At 37.7% G+C, this 23,298-nt stretch overlaps 1 protein-coding gene across 1 annotated transcript in view; it reads left to right on the top strand.

The window, feature by feature from the left end:
- LUZP2 (leucine zipper protein 2) overlaps positions 1-23,298 on the top strand; it is a 519,252-nt gene that overhangs the window by 225,902 nt on the left and 270,052 nt on the right. The window contains exons 2-4 of the mRNA XM_040255642.1: positions 8,210-8,327; positions 16,142-16,212; positions 22,361-22,442. Of these exons, the coding sequence (XP_040111576.1) occupies positions 8,210-8,327; positions 16,142-16,212; positions 22,361-22,442 (271 nt within the window). The remainder of the gene's footprint in view (positions 1-8,209; positions 8,328-16,141; positions 16,213-22,360; positions 22,443-23,298) is intronic.

The following is a 23,298-nucleotide window of genomic DNA, read 5'->3' as shown; positions in this document are numbered from 1 at the left end:
AGTCTTGGCTCTCAGGAGGAATTTAATATATGATTACTAGGGGAATTTATTTTGATTTCAGTTTATTCATACAAATGCAAATGAAAAAAAAACACATTTAAATGTTTTCAAGAAATTCTCTTTAGTTGTTAATTAGCAAAATACAGGACACATAAGATGATAAAGATGAGCAAAGAAAACCTGAGCAAAGGAAACTGAAGGACTGTGAAGATAGTTTCAAGCCAGAAGACAAGCAACCTTGACATTGACCTTGATATAACTTAGGGAGGCATCGATATTTTGAACTATAAGTTGATCCAAATAAAACTTTAAGTTTAGAAAGTCTGATTTGAAAGCAGTGCATTAATTGGTTTGGAGAAGCAAATAAGAAATCAATTAATAAATGCTGTAAATAATTCAGATAATGAAGAATTAAACTAGGACTGTGAGATTGGGTAGTTGCAAATAAAAAATGCTCAAATATTCTGAGTTGGTGAAGTAGGATTCAGCTGAGCAATTGATTACCCTTGAGAGGTTAAAAAAAATAATACTTTGTTAAATAATGGCCCCCAAACTTTCATCTTTAGTGAAAATAGACAAGTTCATTGTCAAACAATTTTGGAGCTGATGGAAAAACTACAAAAAAAAAAAAAAATCCCTTTGACTACATTGGAAAACCATCAATGCACAAGGTGGCAAGTACTCAAAGGACAAATCCCTGAGAAATAAAGTACAGGAACTTAACTCAGCAATGAGGTTACATACCAGATTATTTATAAATATGACCATAATCATTTTTCTCCTTATATACGTGCTAATTTGCAGTATGACCTTTAAACTTTTCCTATCAAAAGTATATTTCTTTACCTCTTGAATCTGGACTGAAATTGTGACTTGCTTTGTGACCAGTACATTATGGCAGATGTAGCATCTGGTAATTTCAAGATTAAACCTGAAAAAAATATCCTTTACTTCTGTTAATTCTCTTAAAACTCTAACAAATTGAAATATGGGCTGAGCTAGAGGAAGAGTAACATATGGATGGGCCTGTTGTCTTCACTGATGAATGATATCATATCAGTCACAGGGCAGAGCCATTTAGTTGACCAGGAACTCATCAAAGAAACAAGAGTAACTCAGTCAAGAAGAGAACTGCCCAGTGGCACTCAGACAAAATTGCTAACCCCCAGAATCATGAGCTAAATCAATGACAATAAAATGAACATATTCCTAAAAATAATGTGTTTTATTATTGTTTACACAGGGACAATTAGGATATCTGAATAGTTAAAAGTATATTAAAACATTGAATCTGTAGACACCTCCCCACAACGGATACTGTAAACCAGACGATTTTTACATGTCATTGTACTAATTTAGGGAAGAAATATTACTAATCGTACACACAAAAAAGTGACTAAAAAAGCCTGTAGTAAATACCATATTTGTGATAATGAAAGGTCTTTCCCTTACACTATAGAATAAGAAGAGGATGTCTATAGTATTTCTACAATCTGGAAAAAGAAAATAATATTTATGTCACCAATTCTATTGAACATTGTAGAATAGGTTCTTGGTTCTGATAGCAAAGTAAGAAAAAGAACTTAGTAAAAGACTTAAGAATTGAAAACAAAAAAGAGAAACTATCATTTTTTTTTGCAGATATATGATTATTTGTGTAGAAAATACAAATATATTCTAAAGAATATGTATTTTAAATAGTTATTTTAAAAATTGTAGGGATAATGAAATATCAGTAACAGATTTCTAAAATATTTTCCATATGATAACAACTGAAAACCAAACAGTACACAAATTGTCTGCAAATCAATAGATAACTGTTATGGGTTGAATTGTGTTCAACCATTATTCATATGTGGAAGTACCTAATCCCTCATATGTAACATGATCTAGAGATAGATATTTACAGAAGATATCAACTTAAAATGAGGTCATTTGAGTGGGCTCTGAATCAGATTGGCTGATGTCCTTCTAAAACGGGAAAATTTGGACATGAAGTCACACACAGAAGACAATGTGAAGAATCCTAAGAGGAAGACAGCTATCCTCAAGCCATGGAGAGATCCCTAGAACAGATTCTCCCCTCACAGCCCGCATAAGAAGTTGACCAACACCCTGATTTTGGATTTCTAGGGTCTAGAATTGTGAGACCAAGATGTCTGTTGTCTGAGCCACCCATCCTCTGGTACCTTGTTATGGCAGCTCCAGAAAATTTATACGCTCACTAACCCAAAATATTCCCTGGTGGCTCAGTTGGTAAAGAATCCGCCTGCAATCCAGGAGACCTGGGTTCTAACCCAGGGTTGGGAAGATCTCTTGGAGTAAGGAATGGCTGTCCACTTCAGTATTCTGCCCTGGAAGTGTCCCATGGACTGAATAGTTGCAAAGAGTTGCAAAGAGTCGGACAACTGAGCGACTTTCACTTTCACACTTTCAAAAGGCCTAAACAGATAGCTTATAAAGGAAGAAATATAAGTATTCATTAAAGTACTGATTAAAGTAAGGAAAATGTTGGGCTGGCCAAAAAGTTCATTCTGGTTTTCCATATAATGTTAGGGAAAAATCTGAATGCACTTTTTTGCCAACCCAATATAATCATATAAGGCTGGAAGTGAAAAAGTGAAAGTTTAGTCACTCAGCCGTGTCTGACTCTTTGAGACCCCATGGATTGTAGACTACCAGGGTCCTCTGTCCATGGGATTTTCCAGGCAAGAGTACTGGAGTGGGTTGCCATTTCCTTCTCCAGCAGATCTTCCTGACCCAGGGATCGAACCCGGGTCTCCCACATTGTAGGCAGACACTTTACCATCTGAGCCAACAGGGAGGAAGTGATTGGAAATCAGATCAGAAAGATGATATCAATGTTCACTCTTAATATCAACAAATATATAAAGGAAGGGAGGGCAATTTCCATTTCAGGAGAACATGTTGAGAAGACTATCAGAATACACTGATAAGAGAAGTACAGACTAGCCTAGTTTTGTCATTGTTGTTTAGACGTGTGCAACTCTTTGTGACCCCCATTCCCTGGAGCCCGGCCAGGCTCCTCAGTCCATGGGCTTTCCCAGGCAAGAATATTGGAGTGTGTTGCCATTTCCTATTCCAGGGGATCTCCCTACCCAGGGATCATTGGCAGGTGGATTCTTAATACCTGAGCTGCTTGGAAGCCAAAGCCTAGTTTACAGGAAGGCAATTTACTAGCACCCATCAAAGTTAACATATCAACTCTGAAGTAAAATATTTCAACTTATGGGAACATATATTTTAGGAAAAATATGTTTACCCATGTATGGACTTCATTAATTTTCAAGAGAGAAAGAAAAATTGAAAACACTTTAAATGTCCAGTGGTAAAATATATTACTGTACGGAAATAACAGATTTTAATATGTGTAGACATGGAAAGGGCTCCAAAACAAGTCAGTTGCAAAACACGAATGCATGAACATTGTATTTTTTGCATTTTGTCTTGGGAAAAACCATGTATTGGAAGATAAACATGCACTCATTTGTAGATGTTAGAAAAGCTGATAAGATTGTAACAAATGCTTCTGTCAAGGTAATTTACTTCTACAGAGTAACTGGTTTTGTCTTTTATAATGTCTTTGAAAGATTGAATCTGGAGTTGTATTATTAACACTTCTGGCTTTATTTTTCTGATAAATGGTATCCTCATGGTTCTTATTATATTTGCCAGAAAATAAAGGAATTAAAATTGGTTCTCTTTTTCTCATGAAGTTACTTGAAGGCCAAATATGAGAATGGAATTAAACCATAGTTCAAAAAGACACATGTACCCCAGTGTTAATTGCAGCACTATTTACAATAGCCAGGACATGGAAGCAATCTAAATGCCATTTGGCAGATGAATGGATAAAGAAAATGTGGTACATATATACAGTGGAATATTACTCAGCCATAAAAAGAAATGAAATTAGGTCATTTGAGTGATATGGATTGACCTAGATTCCATCAAACAGAGTGAAGTGATTCAGAAAGAGAAAAACAAATATCATATATTAATGTATATATGTGGAATCTAAGAAAATGGTACACGTAGAACTATTTGGAGAGCAGGAATGGAATCCCCATGGACAGAGGAGCCTGGCGGTGGGCTGCAGTCCACAGGGTCACAGAGAGTCAGACATGACTGAAGCGACTGGAATGCGAGCACACATGCAGTAGAGACTCAGACACAGGGGGGGAAGATGAGGGTGGTATGAATTGGGAGATTAGGATTGACATATATATATTATCCGTGTCAAATGGATGGGCTACCCCAGTGGCTCAGCGGTAAAGAATCTGCCTGCAGTGCAGAGATGCAGGAGACTCGGGTTCAATCCCTGGGTTGGGGAGATCCCCAGGAGAAGGGCATGGTAACCCAATCCAGTGTTCTTGTCTGGAGAATCTCCTCATACCAAGGAACCTGGTGGCCTACGGTCCCTAGGGTCACAGAGTCGAACATGACTGAAGCGACTTAGCACATATATATGAAATAGATAGCTAGTGGAAAGCTGCTATATAGCACAGGGAATTGAGCTTCATGCTCTGTGATGACCTAGAGGTCTGGTATGGGGGAGCGGGTGGGAGGGAGGTCCAAGAGGGAGAAGATATATGTGTACACATAGCTGATTACAGACCATTGGAAAGCAATTATACTCCAACAAGAAGATGATTAAAAGTAATAATAAAGGAATGCTATTTATAATTTTATTTAATGGCAAGTAAATCCAAATACTGAAAACTTATATATGCAACAGTGATGGCAGAAATAGCACACAATGAGATCTGTGATGGGCACAGTGAACTTTTAATTATAACAAAATTCTAGGCAATCAGTATGTTCCTACAGTGCAGTGGCAAAGACATTGGATACTGGAGACTGATACACTTCCTTAATATGTTACTGGAAGTTTTTATTCCTGTGACTCAGTTTCTTCAACTGTAAAATGGAATTAGTACTAGAATTTATTAATATGAATGCTTTTCTCATAGAGTACTGAAGATTAGAAAAGTGAACATATAGAAGGCCATCTTGCATATAATACATTGTCAATATTTGGAATGTAACACTGTGATTATGGTCACTTAAAATAATTTTGGATATGTGTCTATTGTCACAAATATTCAGGAAGATAGATCAGGTCATGAAGTAAAGTTGTATAATTAGATGTAGATGACTGTGTGCCTTGCTATTCATTATTTGACTTTGCTAATGAGATTGAAAGGAAACCTGGAACATTAATAGCTGTCTGATTACTGGCTGATTCATCAGTGAAAATTTCAAAGCCAGGGAGAAATATTGAGGTTCTTATAGTGGAGCATTCCAATTTCCTTTGAATAAGAAGAAAGTGAAGAGTGCTAGAAACATGTTTTAAAAAAAATGAGAAAAGGCAAAGAAATGAAATAGAAAACTGTTGTAGATGGCATTCATTTGTTAGTCATGACTAAGCTCACTGGTAGACCCATTTCCTTTATAATTCTGCAGAAAGATGGAAAATTCATCAAATTCCTCAGTCATAAAAATTTTATAATTTTAAAAAATGAATTACCTCCTATGGGTTCAAAGTTCTATATAAGTTGCTCCATGTAACACATAACAATCTCATGAGGTCATGTAGCACTGCCTTTTACAGACAAAGAAACTAAAGAGAGAATTTGAGCCATTTTCCTATAAGTTGAATACAGAACGTGTCAACCCAATTTTCACTAAAAACCTGTTTATACAGTGGACTCTATTTCAGTGAAAGGCTGCATTTAACTGTTGCCTAAACCAGAGGCTTGGCAACATCAATGACTAGCTCCTTCCCACTCTTTCCTTGTAACATACACACAGAATACAAAAATTTTAATTATAAATCATAGATTCAATTTTGTATGTTTTGCTGAAATCAATCCAAGCTTCTCTGTCTCTAGTGCTTTGAATCTAAATTAGGCAAACAGTCTTTTCCCTGGATTATTGCAATGGTAACTTCCTCCACTGCCTACTTTTCTCCAGATTTTTCCTTCCTCCAGTGCATTTCCCAGTTTATAGCCAGAGAAGTCTTTCCAAAACACAAAGCCGACAGGTCAGTCCCTGCTTAAAACTCTCCAGTTGCTTCTCCTTGTTTTCAAAACAATGCTTATCCTCCTTACCATGTTAAGAGACTGGCATTCTTTTGCTCATATTCTCCACATCCTCATTTCAGAAGCAGATTTCTTACCCACTATTTCCGCCTCCAAACCTTCTGACATTTATACACGTATTTTCATTTTTATTAGTATTTATACATGCATTTCCTTTTCCTATAGCTAAATTCTACTTATCTTTCAAAGCTCATTTTAAGTTATTTTTTATTTGAAGGATACTTGCTTTACAGACTTGTTTTCTATCAAACAGCAGCTATAATCAGCCATAGGTGCACCCATGTTCCCTCTCTCCCATCTCCCTCCCCATCCCACCCCTCTAGATTGTTACAGAGCCCCTGTTTGAGTTCCCTGAGTCTTACAGCAACTTCCCATTGGCTATCTATTTTACATATGGTTTTGTAAGTTTGTTACTTTCTCCAGGTAGCTCAGATGGTAAAGCGTCTGCCTACGATGCAGGAGACCTGGGTTCGATCCCTGGGTTGGGAAATGGCACCCCACTCCAGTACTCTTGCCTGGAAAATCCCATGGATGGAGGAGCCTGGTAGGCTACAGTCCATGGGGTCGCAAAGAGTCGGACACGACTGAGTGACTTCACTTCACTTCTTCCGTACATCTCAGACTCTTCCTTCCCTCCTCCCCCTGTGTCCATAGGTCTGTGCTTTATGTCTTTTTCTACATTGCTACCATGCAAATAAATTCATCAGTATCATCTTTCTAGATCTCATATATGTATGTTGCTGCTACTGCTAAGTCGCTTCAGCGACTCTGTGCGATCCCATAGATGGCAGCCCACCAGGCTCCCCCATCACTGGGATTCTCCAGGCAAGAACACTGGAGTGGGTTGCCATTTCCTTCTCCACTGCATGAAAGTGAAAAGTGTGTTATATATGTGTATTAGTATACAATATTTATATTTATCTTTCTGCCTTACTTCACTCTGTATAATGGGCTCTATGTTCATCCACCTCATTAGAATGGACTCAAATGCATTCCTTTTTGTGGCTGAGTATTATTCCATTGTATAGATGTATCACAACTTCTTTATGCATTCATCTGTTGATGGACATCTAGATCAAAGTGCATATATCTTGTATCACTTTTACCAGGAAGTCTTCCTTGGGTTCATGACTCTAATCTCTATAACTGCCTGTGTGTGCCAGTTAATCATTTTTAACCTTTCCCTATCAGGTGTAGTTTCTAGGCTGCACTGACAACTATTTCCTCATCTACATTTTTTCCATCCACATACACACTTGCTGTGACATATACAGATACACACACAAATACACACCCTACTTGTTCATTCATTTCTTGCGTAAGATCTTAGCGTAGTAAATTTTTCTGAGCTCCGACTTTTATATTGGCAAAATTAGAACTAAGTACCTACCTTGTTATCTTGCAAAGTCCATATGAGAAAAATAGGAACAAAAATTACATATGTATGTATGTATGATAGATAAGTCTTTCTTTCATGATAATAGTTAACAAGTCTGTTCAAACTTCACTGTAATTACTATAGTGACTGACTTATTTTTAGAGGCATTTTGCTTTGTCCAATACTACTTTAGTAGTAGTAGAGATTTGAAAAGGGGTACCTTTTCAGTGGACTTCATTTCCTACAAACCAAGGGTGAAGAAAAACCCCTTCATTCTGTCCTGGTTCTACCCAAGTTTGCCTCCTAGTGTCAGAATCTATCTAAATCTCTGAGCTACATTGGTTCCAATCAAATGTCTTGCTGTAGAGCTTGAAGGACCTGAGAAAAAAGTGTGGTGATGTCATGGAAAATATCTGTATTTACAAGTGGTATCTGATAAACTATGTTATAGATGCAAAAGATGTGCAGTGTTATTCTGGAAACTGTAGCCTGGCTAGTCATCAATGCAAAATAAACTTATTTTTAAGCTGATTTTTTTCTTAATTTTCTCTTTTTAGATGAACTAATAAAAACAAAACATCCTAATAATCAAGGTTTCAATTCATCTAGACTTTGCTTAAAATGCAAGGGTTTGTGATCATGGGCAGAGTGGCTAGAGCCGAGTGAAGAATTTGGGAGGCCCTCATGCCTTTTTTTTCTGTGTTAGACAGGACTATGAAGAGCTAGAAAAGCAGCTGAAACAAGTCTTTAAGGAGCGAAGCACCATCCTCCGTCAGCTGACAAAGACATCAAGAGAACTTGATGGAATTAAAACCAACCTTCAGGTGAGATGAAAACTAATTTTCTCAGCAGCCAAGTATAGGGAATCACCTAGTTTGTCTCAGTGCATTGATGCATGAAGACTTCCACAATTTTTTTTTACCAGTTTTGAATATATTTCTGGGCTTGAACATGGGAGTTATTATTTATTATTATATGAACTTTGAAAAGAAATGTCATTTGAAATGCAGTCTAAGAATCTGGGGTTTGCAAATTCAGGAATGAGAAATCTGTGTGTTTGGCAAAGCCATCAATTTCTCACAGCTTCTAAGATCAACTTGACCCCTGTGTTTTTTATATTACAAAATGATGAAAAGCAATTATGGCCAAGACTTAAATGAATATATAAATGATCTCTAGGAGAGAACTTTAAATTCCACAAAAGATAGTTCTGAAAATTCTTTGATAAACCTCATTACTACAGTGGGTAAATCCTCACAAAGGAAAGTGTCATCTGTGAAAATGTATTAACATTCAGTGAAATCTCAAGTAAAAACCAAATACAATACCTATACTTGAAAAGTTTCTGAAATATCTGAGAATATATTTTAATGTTTTCCTTTAACATTGTAGTTATTGAATATACAGGGTACCCCAAAAGCTTTGCATGTGTTATAGAATTTAATTCTCATAATATACCAGTGAGAATAGGCATCATAAATGTGATTTTTCTTGTTATACATGAGGAATCATCCTTGAATGTCACAAAGGAAGCCAGAATTTAAATGCGAGCAGTCTGACTCAAAGCTGGTCTGTTAGTTATTGCCCAGAAGCACGTTTCTGAACCTTGCATACTCACCATTGTTCTTAGCTTTCTAGTCCTGTGGCAGCGACGATGGTGTCTAACCACTGCAGTTGCAGTTTATTGAATGTGGTCTCTTGTGTTAGGTACTCTTTCTTCATTTTTTAAAATTAATTTTCACATGATAATTATGCTATGATTTTTATTAGTCTCATTTTATAGGTAAGAAAACAGAGTTAGAAAAGGGCTCGGAAACTAAGAGCACGAGGACAGTTGGGAGACAGATCTGCTATTTTGAAGCCAACACCCAAGCTCACCTTCCAGGAGCTGTATTACGTCTTGAGTACATGAAAATAGAAAAATCACTTAGACTCCAATAAGACACAGTGACAGATAGTATGATGGTAACAGTGCTGGAATGACAGTTCTATGGTGGAAGTATATACATTTGGGATGTACTTATAGGATAAAAATGACTGTGTATTGATTGCCATAGGAAGCTGATGCCAGAACTGTACCTTTTCATTAAGTGGAAATTCAAAAATTTTATGAGACAACAAAGAATATTTGACACTTGCACCTTCTTAGAGGAATAGAACATCTGGCACTGAGAATTTTCTAAGCATGTCGTGAAAGAAATGCCATAAGCAGTCAATCTTTACAATATTTCCAGGGTTCTCAGTCTCTCTGGACCTGTAGCCTGTCAACACATCTAATTATAGTGTAGGAAATTATTTGAAAGAAATGTATAATTTTGCGTAGAGTTACCTTTTTAAAAGAGTAACAAGTCAATCCCTAAATGTACTTGAAATTGTTAATTTTTTTAAATTTTGTGCCAGTCATTGTGCAAGGTGAATTTTTAAATTTTTTCTTGTTAAATCTCCTTAACAATATCTTCAAAAAATTATGATAACATTTTTATAACTTTGAAATGAGGAAACAAGATTCAAATAGGTCAAAGAAATTTCCCAAAGGCATACATCTAATAAATGAGTAAATTTGCTAATTGTTTCTAATTGTACATATTTTATTTTCCAATAGGGCTTCATAAAGATATGATCTTTGTAAGTCTTGTTCATCTCTGTAACCATAACACCTGAATGGCTTAGTAATACTGATCAGTCAATAAACATTGTATTGATTAATTATTAGGTATATCAATCTTTAGTATCCTCAAAGTCATCAAAATTATTTTCCAAGATGCACAAGATCTCATTTCTCTGCAATTGCTGGGGAAATAATAATTTAAGTGCTGTCCTGCTCTTTAATTGCATACACTTTGCAGAACCCCATCTGTCTACCTACTCTTTTCGCCTTTATATTTCTTTATCTCATACTTTTGTACTTTTTCAATTTCTTGAAGAAAAGATGGTGAATTTTTAATTTTGGTTTCCTTTACAATGCCAGAGTATAGCAGATAGCCAAATGAATAAGCATATTTATGCAAAGTTATGTCACCCATCTATTATCCCCTTTGAGTTTTCCAATAACTGTCTACCGTTGTTCAGTCGTTAAGTTGTGTCTGACTCTTTAAACCGCATGGACTGCAGCTTGCCAGGCCCCCCTATCCTCCTCTGTCCTCTGTGGCTTTTCTAAATTTTGTGTGTAATAGTTGTTCAGCCATGTCCAACTCTCTGCAACTTATGGACTGTAGCCCACCAGGCTTCTCTGTCTATGGAATTCTCCAGACAAGAGTGCTTGAGTGTGTTGCCATTTCCTTCTCCAGGAGACCTTCCTGACTCAGGGATCAAACCCGGGTCTCCCTTAATTGCAGGCAGATTCTTTACCATTTGAGTTACCCGGGAAGCCCTAAATTTGAAATCCTAGTTTATCTAAATGTTAGTTCAGTTTGGTTCAGTCTCTCAGTGGTGTCCGACTTTTTGCAACCCCGTGGACTGCAGCACACCAGGCCTTCCTGTCCATCACCAACTCCCGGAGTTTACTCAGACTCATGTCCATTGAGTCAGTGATGAGTCAGTGATGCCATCCAACCATCTCATCCTCTGTCCTCCCCTTCTCCTCCCGCCTTCAATCTTTCCCAGCATCAGAGTCTTTTCCAATGAGTCAGCTCTTCACATCAGGTGGCCACAGTATTGGAGTTTCAGCTTCAACATCAGTCTTTCCAATGAGTATTCAGGACTGTTTTCCTTGAAGATTGACTGGTTTACTCTCCTTGCAGTCTAAGGGAGTCTCAAGAGTCTTCTCCAACACCACAGTTCAAAAGCATCAATTCTTTGGTGCTCAGCTTTCTTTATAGTCCAACTCTCACATCCATACATGACCACTGGAAAAACTGTAGCCTTGACTACATGGACCTTTGTTGGCAAAGTAATGTCTCTGTTTCTTAATATGCTGTCTAGGTTGGTCATAACCTTCCTTCCAAGGAGCAAGTGTCTTTTAATTTCATGCCTGCAGTCACCATCTGCAGTGATTTTGGAGCCCAGAAAAATGAAGTCTGTTACTGTTTCCACTGTTTCTCCATCTATTTGCCATGAAGTGGACCAAGTGCCATGGTCTTAAGTTTTCTGAATGATGAGCTTTAAGCCAACTTTTTCACTTTCCTCTTCTACTTTCATCAAGAAGCTCTTTAGTTCTTCTTCATTTTCTGCTGGAAGGGTAGTGCCATCGGCATATCTGAGGTTATTGATTTTTCTCTTGGCAGTCTTGACTCCAGCTTGTGCTTCATCCAGCCCAGCATTTCTCATGATGTACTCTGCATGTAAGTGAAATAAACAGGGTGACGATATACAGCCTTGATGTACTCCTTTCCTGATTTTGAACCAGTCTGTTGTTCCATGTCCAGTTCTAACTGTTGCTTCTTGATTTGAATATAGATTTCTCAGGAGGCAGGTTAGGTGGTTTGGTATTCCCATCTCTTGAAGAATTTTCCACAGTTTGTTGTGATTCACACTCAAAGGATTTGGCATAGTCAATAAAGCAGAAGTACATGTTTTACACAAAAAATATGTCCTTTTCATTATAGGGGACTGGAATGCAAAAGTAGGAAGTCAAGAAACACCTGGAGTAACAGGTAAATTTGGCCTTGGAATGCAGAATGAAGCAGGGCAAAGACTAATAGAGTTTTGCCAAGAAAATGCACTGGTCATAGCAAACACCCTCTTCCAACAACACAAGAGAAGACTCTACACATGGACATCACCAGATGGTCAACACCAAAATCAGATTGATTATATTCTTTGCAGCCAAAGATGGAGAAACTCTATACAGTCAACAAAAACAAGACTGGGAGCTGACTGTGGCTCAGATCATGAACTCCTTATTACCAAATTCAGACTCAAATTGAAGAAAGTAGGGAAAACCGCTAGACCATTCAGGTATGACCTAAATCAAATCCCTTATGATTATACAGTGGAAGTGAGAAATAGATTTAAGGGCCTAGATCTGATAGACAGAGTGCCTGATGAACTATGGAATGAGGTTCATGACACTGTACAGGAGACAGGGATCAAGACCATCCCCATGGAAAAGAAATGCAAAAAAGGAAAATGGCTGTCTGGGGAGGCCTTACAAATAGCTGTGAAAAGAAGAGAAGTGAAAAGCAAAGGAGAAAAGGAAAGATATAGGCATCTGAATGCAGAGTTCCAAAGAAGAGCAAGAAGAGATAAGAAAGCCTTCTTCAGCAATCAATACAAAGAAATAGAGGAAAAGAACAGAATGGGAAAGACTAGAAATCTCTTCAAGAAAATTAGAGATACCAAGGGAACATTTCATGCAAAGATGGGCTTGATGAAGGACAGAAATGGTATGGACCTAAAAGAAGCAGAAGATATTAAGAAAAGATGGCAAGAATACACAGAAGAACTGTACAAAAAAGATTTTCACAACCCGGATAATCACGATGGTGTGATCACTCATCTAGAGCCAGACATATTGGAATGTGAAGTCAAGTGGGCCTTAGAAAGCATCACTATGAACAAAGCTAGTGGAGGTGATGGAATTCCAGTTGAGCTATTTCAAATCCTGAAAGATGATGCTGTGAAAGTGGTGCACTCAATATGCCAGCAAATTTGGAAAACTCAGCAGTGGCCACAGGACTGGAAAAGGTCAGTTTTCATTCCAATCTTAAAGAAAGGCAATGCCAAAGAATACTCAAACTACTGCACAATTGCACTCATCTCACATGCTAGTAAAGTAATGCTCAAAATTCTCCAAGCCAGGCTTCAGCAATATGTGAACCGTGAACTTCCTGATGTTCAAGCTGGTTTTAGAAAAGGCAGAGGAAGCAGAGATCAAATTGCCAACATCTGCTGGATCATGGAAAAAGCAAGATAGTTTCAGAAAAACATCTATTTCTGCTTTATTGACTATGCCAAAGCCTTTGACTGTGTGGATCACAATAAACTGTGGAAAATTCTGAAAGAGATGGGAATACCAGACCACCTGACCTGCCTCTTGAGAAACCTGTATGCAGGTCAGGAAACAACATTTAGAACTGGACATGGAACAACAGACTGGTTCCAAATAGGAAAAGGAGTACGTCAAGGCTGTATATTGTCACCCTGTTTATTTAACTTATATGCAGAGTACATCCTGAGAAACGCTGGACTAGAAGAAACACAAGCTGGAATCAAGATTGCCAGGAGAAATATCAATAACCTCAGATACGCAGATGACACCACCCTTATGGCAGAAAGTGAAGAAGAACTAAGGAGCCTCTTGATGAAAGTGAAAGAGGAGAGTGAAAAAGTTGGCTTAAAGCTCAACATTCAGAAAACAAAGATCATGGCATCCGGTCCCATCACTTCATGGGAAATAGATGGGGAAACAGTGGAAACAGTGTCAGACTTTATTTTTGGGGGCTCCAAAATCACTGCAGATGGTGAATGCAGCCATGAAATTAAAAGACGCTTACTCCTTGGAAGAAAAGTTATGACCAACCTAGATAGCATATTCAAAAGCAGAGACATTACTTTGCTGACTAAGGTCCATCTAGTCAAGGCTATGGTTTTTCCAGTAGTCGTGTATGGATGGATGTGAGAGTTGGACTGTGAAGAAGGCTGAGCGCCGAAGAATTGATGCTTTTGAACTGTGGTGTTGGAGAAGACTCGTGAGAGTCCCTTGGACTGCAAGGAGATCCAACCAGTCCATTCTGAAGGAGATCAGCCCTGGGAATTCCTTGGAAGTAATGATGGTAAAGTTGAAACTCCAGTACTTTGGCCACCTCATGCGAAGAGTTGATTCACTGGAAAAGACTCTGATGCTGGGAGGGATTGGGGGCAGGAGGAGAAGGGGGCGACAGAGGATGAGATGGCTGGATGGCATCACTGACTCGATGGATATGAATTTCAGGGAACTCCGCGAGTTGGTGATGGACAGGGAGGCCTGGTGTGCTGTGATTCATGGGGTTCCAAAGAGTTGGACACGACTGAGCGACTGAACTGAAACTGAATTCCATAATTTATCACACAAGGAAGTTGAAAGGCAGATTTTGTGACCTGCCCCAGGTCATATGGCCATGATGCACTTTGAAATGTAAATTAGGTGGTTAGTGATTTCTCCTCAACCCTTTTCTATCTCGTTTTCTTTATCAAGCTATTCTTTCCAAGGGCTTCGCAGGTGGTGCAGGTGGTGCTAGTGATAAAGAAACCACCTGCCAGCACAGGAGATGTAAGAGACATGGGATCGATTTCCAATTCGATCCGTGAATTGGAAAGATCTCCTGCAAAATGAAATGGCAACTCACTCTAGCATTCTTGCATGGAGAATTCCATGGACAGAGGAGCCTGGCAGACTGCAGTTTATGGGGTCACAAAGAATTGGACATTGCTGAAGTGACTTAGCTTGAATACATGCACTCTTTGCAAATAAACACAGCATCTTTTATTGGCTGTTTCCTAATAATGACCTCAATCATTTTAGGAAAGATTCTTTTGTGAAGTTCACTCTACCACATACCTATCAGAACACTTAACTTACTTTATGAAAATTGTTCCTAGCTTTAGGATGAAAAATTGGTGAAGGCAGACACCATGCCTTTGATGTTAAATAAATATTAACTAAACAAAGTGTTTGCCATTCTTGTTATTGTTAATGTTTTACTTGTCATAGCTGCTCTTCCTACAAACAATATTATTGTCTCTATTTCAGCTTTTAATATCAAGAAGGATCTCTTACCATGTTAAATAGTTTATTGGGTATAAATAAGAACGTTCTTATGGAAGGCTTAACAAGACAGCTTACCTAATGAGAAAAGCTCAGTGGAGTTCTCTGTTTTGATTCACAGTCTGTCAATGCTAAATTTGCCAGAGTAAATGAACACTAATGAGTGGGGTGGTATTTTTTTCCTTAATACACTATCTATACAGTACCATTACAATTTGAACTGGTCCTAGTTTTTTTTTATATGTATTCTAGTGCATGACTTATAAATAATAGATAGACACGACCAAATAGGTACATGCTATTTGACTGCTTTGATTTTGAATGTATTATTATTTAGCTTATTTAGAGAGGTCTTTTATGTTTCCTTTTGTTTGTAGAAACTATGCCAAAACAAGTTTAACATGCCTGCAGAGAACATGGTAAAACTTCAAATGAAGAACAGATAATATATTTTATATTCCATTATGGAGCTACCCTGGTGGCTCAGGTGGTAAAGAATCCACCTGCAATGCAGGAGATTGGAATTCAATCCCTGGGTCAGGAAGATCCCCTGCAGAAGTGAATGGAACCCACTCCAGTATTCTTGCCTAGAGAATCCCATGAACAAAGAGTCTGATGGGCTACAGTCCATGGTGTTGCAACGAGTCGGACACAACTGAATGACTAAGCAAAAATGCAAACATATTCATTTAAAAAGACACCTAGATATTTGGAGAGTACTTTCTCTTTCATTGAACCTCTAAAGACTGAAACTCAGTTAATTCCCTTTCACTCACTGTGTAGCACTTTCACTAGTTGGTGTTATAAACTGTGCATCCTGAGAGCCAAGGGGACCAGCATAGCCTCATTTGCGCTTTCTTATTTCAGGGCACACCTTGTGCCATAAAGACAACAGTAAAGACAGCTTCAATCTGTCACCTGAATAAGACTTCCTTTTCCCAATTTTCTTATCAGAATTTGAAAAACGATGAGATATCTGCTAAAACTGATGTTCAGAAGCTTCTGGAAATAGGTCAGAAACAAAGGTAAGGCTGCATTCTTTTATTTTCTCAGTTCTTTTTTTTCCATCGCCAAAATTCATTCAGCAACTTCACATGAATAAGTTTGTTTTAAATGCATTCATTTCTTTATAACCTTATTTACATTTTAGTATATGAGAATCTTGCTCAAATCACTATATATATATATATATAGGGTGGCACTTGAGATTCTGTATTTCTAGTATGTTCCCTGGTGATGGGTGATGCTAATAGTGACCATGCCTATATGCAGATCTCAATTCAGCCATTAAGGATCTGGAGTACGTTCCTCTATTATCGTATAAGATGGAGCCATAAGTCTGCCCATCAATATACAGATCCAACAGCTTTGACACAGTGGGCCATTTTTAATAGTATCACAACTTGATCCTGGTGATAATTGGGTTGGTAAGGAATAGGGCAATTTTATTAATAGCATAGTAGAATTAGAACATTTTTATTACTGTTACTTTGTTTATTTTTGAAGGAAGTGAAGTATGAGCTAGATTTATACCTATTATTAAAAAAAAAAAAACTGTATGACTTGAAATTGCTTGTCTAACAAACACATAAAAAAGCCAAGGTATTATAAGGTAAAAAAAGAGCTAGTCTTTGTTATTTGTTACACATTTATTAGAGGCTCTGCTGGTTTTATACATATACATACATTTTTTGTTTCAATACCACAATTATAGAGTAGTTATTATTGTCCCCATTCAATAAATGGGAAATTATTGCTCAAAATGCTTAAGCAAGTTGCTGAGAGTTGTATTAAATTGGAATTTGCTCTGCTGTATCTTACCTATAGTCATACCCTTTCAAGTTAGTTTACCTATCCAAAGCAGAAAGCTGTTTAAGAAGTTGACAGACACTACCCTATGTACCCTCTTCTTAACATCTTGTATCTTCTCCACTGTGTCTGCCTCTTGACCCAGAAACCTCATGTCATTGAGGCAATGACATGTTAAAAATATCAAATCGAGCATCTCCTCTTGACTCTCTTCATTATTTCAATGATCTTTATTTCTTGAACATGAAATTCTCTCTAGGGTCCAATATTAAAAAGATCTCATGTAAAATATAGGTCTGAGCATATTTTCAAAAGTACTTAATTTTAAACTATTTTACTGATTTGAAATAATCCACCTTTTAAAACACATAAGCATTTGTGGTTCACTGAGTTAGTGGAGAATTATAAACCATATTTTCAATAGGAATGGCTAATTAAAGCAGACCAAGTGTCATTGAAAGTTATTAGCTTTGCAGACTCTCCCACGTTTGGAAAAGATAATAAGCAAAAACATAAAAATAGAAATGACTTCTGCATAATCCATGTGCAACACCAGTGAGCGGATTGTGTTGACTGAAGAGGACAGAGTGAGTCAGGAAAGATTAGAAAATGAGGCTGTCACGCGTGGACGGGGGCCATTCTTGAAAGTTGGCTGAAAGTGGACTTCAACAGAAGGCTCACTTAGGTAGCTCTGAAAAAGGATGATATAATTTAAAATGCATTTTAGGGGAATTATTCTGACAACATCGTTCAAGGCAGAAGGAAAGATACATAGACCAGGTTGAGAAAAGGGGGCCTAGAGAAGGGAACAGAGAGATCTCATCAGTGAGCACCATGGAGGGAAAGCAACAGCATCAGTGTTTCTTATTGCACAAGACACATAGATGAAGAGACAGGCTTATGCATGATATGGAAAAGGAAAAACGCATTCCTTTAGTTTGCTGCTATTTTCTTTAGTTATCTAAGGCTGTTTCTACATGACACTCAAAATATCCATGTAAACAAGGAAAAATGTGACTAAAGTTGTGAAGAATTTCAGGTCATCATCTGTATATTTGGCTGATGACGGACCAAGTCTTTCAATGAATGGATTAAATGGAGCAAATATTTTGGAATTATGCTTTCCAAGTTTCATCCAAAATTATAAAATTTGCTTAAAATGCATAACTTATGTAATGCACAAAGTCAGAATGGAAAATTCAAATAAACACCTACCAATAGGTGATTTCTCAAAAGTATAATGCATTTGATTTTTTTTTTCTGTTTAGTTAGAGCTATATAAAAATTATGATTATCTGAATGTGAAAGAGGCTACGTATCTCATTTCCAAAATAAGAGAGATTGATAAATAGTAGAAGAGAAAAACCATCTCAGACTATAAATAGTATTAACTGATTGCAAATTGAGAAGTATTATCGGAGTTGGAAAGATTATAATGTATTGCAGATGCCATCTAGGTATATACCCGATTCAGTAATTCTTTGTCCTCTGGGATTACCACCTGGCCCTTCCCTAGAGAAGTGGTCTCTAGACTACCTTTTATCTGACTCTGATATCACTGGATACAGTTAATTAGCTCAAGGTGGCCACCAAAAAAAAAACCAAAAACCTGAATTGATTAGAATTTCCCCCTTCGAACTGTGTGCCAAGAAGCAACTAATGAAATCTCTCTGTTTAGCTGTACTAGATTATAAGTAAGTAAATTCAGAGGATATGAGGTGGCCATAAATAACCAGGTAGAGCAGCATGTCTTTCCGCCAGAGGTATAGAAAAAGGAGTGTGTGTGGGTGTGCACACATGCACACAGAATTTTACATGAGAGAGAGAAAGTTGCATTGACTCTTGATTTTTACATTTACAGAAATATTTAGACAGCCTAGGCAATATTCATAAAAGGATGCTCAAGTTGACGGAGAGACTTTTAAGCCATACCATGTGAGGAGTGAGAGTATGCAGCCACAAAATAGAGACCCTGGCGGGTAGAAGAGTACTCTGAAGTTTGGAGAAGGAAATGGCAACCCACTCCAGTATTCTTGCCTAGAGAATCCCATGGACGGAGGAGCCTGATGGGCTGCCATCCATAGGGTCGCACAGAATCAGACACAACTGAAACCACTTAGCATGCATGCTGTCTTGAAAATAAAAAGGAATGATATATTTTACGCTCTAGAATGGTTGCTGGATAGAGATTCTGAGAAAGCAGTTTTGGACTCTGTGTACTAATGGATTTCACTATATTGAGTTCTCTGAAAAGGAAAGGAATGCCTGGGATAGCAGCAAGATTTCTTTCTGTGATGTTACTGCAATACAGGCTGGTAACAATTTAAAAAAAAATACCTTCCTGTAGGGTGAGGCATTTTTATGTTTATAATTGGAAATGGAAGATGTGTTAAAGAGCTGCTTTTTAAAATTCCTTGTAACCATGCAATTCTATGCTAAAATATACTCAGCATTGGAGAAGCCTGTCACAGTTCTTTAGAATTTAGGCTTCAGTTCAGTGCCAAATAGGGACCTAGAGGAGCTCTATCCTGTGCAAATCACACTTGGTGGACTGGGATGGTCCTTGAGCAAGTCAGCAAGAATTTTCTCACTGGAGTAAAACTCACCAACTTTGGGGGGTTTGGGGCCACCTAAAGCATGAGAGCAGTGAGAATGTGCAGAAATAAGCTTGAAAAACCTAAGAGGAGAGGGAGATATTCAAATGTTTCAAAAGGACTGCTTTGCCATTCTGGTGGATAGCTTTCCTTGCCATGAAAATGTGCAAAATTCTGTTTCTCCAGTTTTTGTTAACAGCTTTTGCAGTTTACTTTTTTTTTTTTCTTACTCCCCATTGCCTATAGATGTCAGTATGTGGGTATTTTTGAGTATATATGTATATATATTGGATTTTATAAAATTTATATTTTATAATTTAAAACATGTCTCACTTTAAAATAAAAATGAGAATTTAAAAATCCAGAAGTAATGAATAATTATTATAAGATTTTAATATAGAAGTTTTTAGTTGGAAATATAGTAGTCCTAGGGCTTCCCTGATAGCTCAGCTGGTAAAGAATATGCCTGCAATGCAGGAGATCGTGGTTCGATTTCTGGGTCAGGAAGATCCCCTGGAGAAGGGACAGGCTACCCACTCCAGTATTCTTGGGCTTCCTTGGTGGCTCAGATGATAAAGAATCCTCCTGCAAAGGCAGAGACCTGGGTTTGATCCCTGGGTTGAGAAGATTCCCTGGAGAGGGATATGACAACCCACTCCAGGATTCTTACCTGGAGAATCCCCATGGACAGAGGAGTCTGGCTGGCTAACAGTCCATGGGGTCACAAAGAGTCAGACACAACTGAGCAACTAAGCACACAGCACATGATAGTTCTATTGTATTTTTATTCAATACTTGTTGAATCTTTGGAATAGAACGTGGATCCTCCGTCCTTCTTTTTCTCTCTGTCTCTCTCCCTCAATAGAGGTATTATAATGACTCTCTAGAATTTGAGCACACATGGTCCAGAACACAGGTCCACTTCCTCTTTATGTATCAGTTTTCCATTTGCAATAAGATACTACAATTTGATGTGAAGTTTATTGAGCACCTGGTGTACTATAAGCCTACAATATAGGTAGACATTCATATTATATTATGTCACAAGTGTTCTTTGTGAAAAATATCAGAAGCAGTCATGGAAACGTAGATTTTAAGTGTCCATGTGTGGCACTTTTGGGGCTTGCCAGGTTGCACCTAATGGTAAAGAACCCGCCTGCTAATGCAGGAAACTTAAGAGATGAGGGTTCAATCCTTGGGTTGGGAAGACCCCCTGAAGAAGAAAATGGCAACCCACTCCAGTATTCTCGCCTGGAGAATCCTATGGGCCGAGGAGCCTGGCGGGCTACAGTCCATAGGGTCGCAAAGAGTCGGACACGACTGAAGCGACTTAGCACAGTCAGGACATGTGACACTTCATTCTAATAAAACAGTTTTAGTAAATGAAACCTATTTGAGGCTGTAATGGAAACTGAGATTTAAAATCCACTTTAAACGAAAGCATATTAAAGTTTTACCCAATCACGCATAAATCATCTAAGAACCAAAGTGACTGTAATTATTTTATAACTTGTTCCTATTATGTTTTACTTTGATAAACAACATCCAGATTGATTCCAACAATCGTATAGACTTTCATGGATAGTCCTAAAACTGAAAGGGTGACCTAGGAGTTTCTAGATAAGAAAAGTGGAGGCGTCATTAAGTTCTTCTGTGTGAAAGAGCAGCTTGTTGTGCAGGATATGCTAGTCAAAGAATGAACACAGGGACCTCTAGTGGTACCAGTGGTTATGACAATAATCTCATGTGTATTAAGTGATTATTTCCCAAGCATTTTGCATGCCTTATTGTCTTCTAAACCTCCCCTACAAATCTGTGAGGCAGTTCTGTCATTGTGCCCATTTTATAGATGGATAAAAATGAGTCTCAGAGTATGCTCTCCTATTCCATAGTCTCGAAAATATTTTTGTTCCAGAAGTTATCTTTTGGCACTAGCCTGGGAATTTTAGTTTGTACACTAGGTTTTCATTTGGTCGTTGCTGTTGCTTTGAAGGAGTTTAGTCCTCTAGCCATGCTTAACACACTACCATACTTGACACACATATTTCACTCATATGCTGTTATCTGCTGTGATAGTTTAGATGATCAAATGAAGGCACAGAAAGATAATAAAATCTGTCATAATTGAGAAAATCTTAAACCTTTGAAAGAAATGCATATTTATGAAAGTATTTAACTTTTAATGTGAGCAGGGTCTGTACGTCCTAGTGAGCTTGAGACACAATGTGTATATGTGTGCAGACATGTGTTTTTTATTATCCCCAATAAATGAGCTTTCACATTAGAAATAAGTCTTTTTTTCTCTTTGTTTTTACAAAAAGTCTCAGACCTTACACAAGATGTCTAAAACATAATGCTTTAGAATTAGTCAATTGGGGCATCCAAGGGAATGATGATTTTATCCTATCAGCAAGTCTGTGGTAACTTTTTTTTTCTGAACAGCATGTTCACACCCTAGCATGCTGTCACTAAAATTAGCTTCCCAACTCTTAATTATTTTATTGATATGATTTGACACATGCAGCTCTCACAGTGGGATTCTTATGAGACACAATAGCAAGGCAATTTCTCTTAAATACAGCTTGCTTTTTGAGCTTCCATGGGAGACAGTACTCTTTACCAGAATCCTGAGATGCTTCCTGTATATTTAACTGTGTCTCTATACATTCTAGTCATGTTTCCTAAGTGTATATGTGCAGTGAAATCTTATTTCATAGTGTACAGAGTTATATTATGTCTCTCTTTTCTTCTCTGTTTTGTCCTAAACAAGAGAACAAATGAAGGCTCTCCAGGAGGCCCTGGAAAGTCAGCTTAAGGAGACAGCTGACAAAGCAGAAAAACAAGAGGCTACTGTAAGTGTTTCTTTTTTGTATCCTTTGCTTTGGAGCTGAAGAGTTGTTCATTTATTTTTTCCCCCCAAAATCACTATTGAACAAACACACCGCTAACAAATAAAAATGAAAATACAATAAATAAAACACCATCACCAAGATTATAAAACATGCTTCATCAGCATTCATTCCAAAACTAATATGTATTTGCTTCTTAGGGGTCTACTAATTCCCAGCCTTTATTTATGAATGAGAAACAGGCCAAGAGTGCTGGCGTCAGGCCCCATATCAGCAGCCCTTGAATTTTGGGATGTGACCTTGAACTAAGTTAAGCTATACAGAACCCTAAGCCATACCCTACAACCACTGAATAGATGTCTCTCAAGGGGGGGGTTACATCATCTGCCTATTTAATCATCTCCACAGGTGATCCGGATACACCCCAAGGTTTAAGAATCAATCTTCTCTCCAGATTTTCTCTCTCAAAATGATGTTCACTTGACCTTCATATTTCAATTTTTATAACTAATATTCCCCATAAGCAGGAGGGAGAGTGGTCTGGATGGTCATGCTGAAAACTAGATTTCTACCTGTTCCCCCTTTATGTACAATTTATGGGGAATGAAGCTTTCGTTTTATTTGAGGACCTGAGTCTTTTTAAAAGTATAGTCTAATCCATTCATCTACTGATGGACATCTAGGTTGTTTCCATGTCCTGGCTATTATAAACAGTGCTGCGATGAACATTGGGGTACATGTGTTTCTTTCAATTCTGGTTTCCTCTGTGTGTATGCCCAACAGTGGGATTGCTGGGTCATAAGGCATTTCTATTTGCAATTTTTTAAGGAATCTCCACACTGTTCTCCATAGTGGCTGT

This window comes from Oryx dammah, unplaced genomic scaffold (assembly GCF_014754425.2).
Source record: "Oryx dammah isolate SB20612 unplaced genomic scaffold, SCBI_Odam_1.1 HiC_scaffold_15, whole genome shotgun sequence".
Classification (NCBI taxonomy): Eukaryota; Metazoa; Chordata; class Mammalia; order Artiodactyla; family Bovidae; genus Oryx; species Oryx dammah.
Note: the sequence above shows the minus strand (reverse complement) of the source record. Positions and strands in the feature narration are given on the sequence as shown.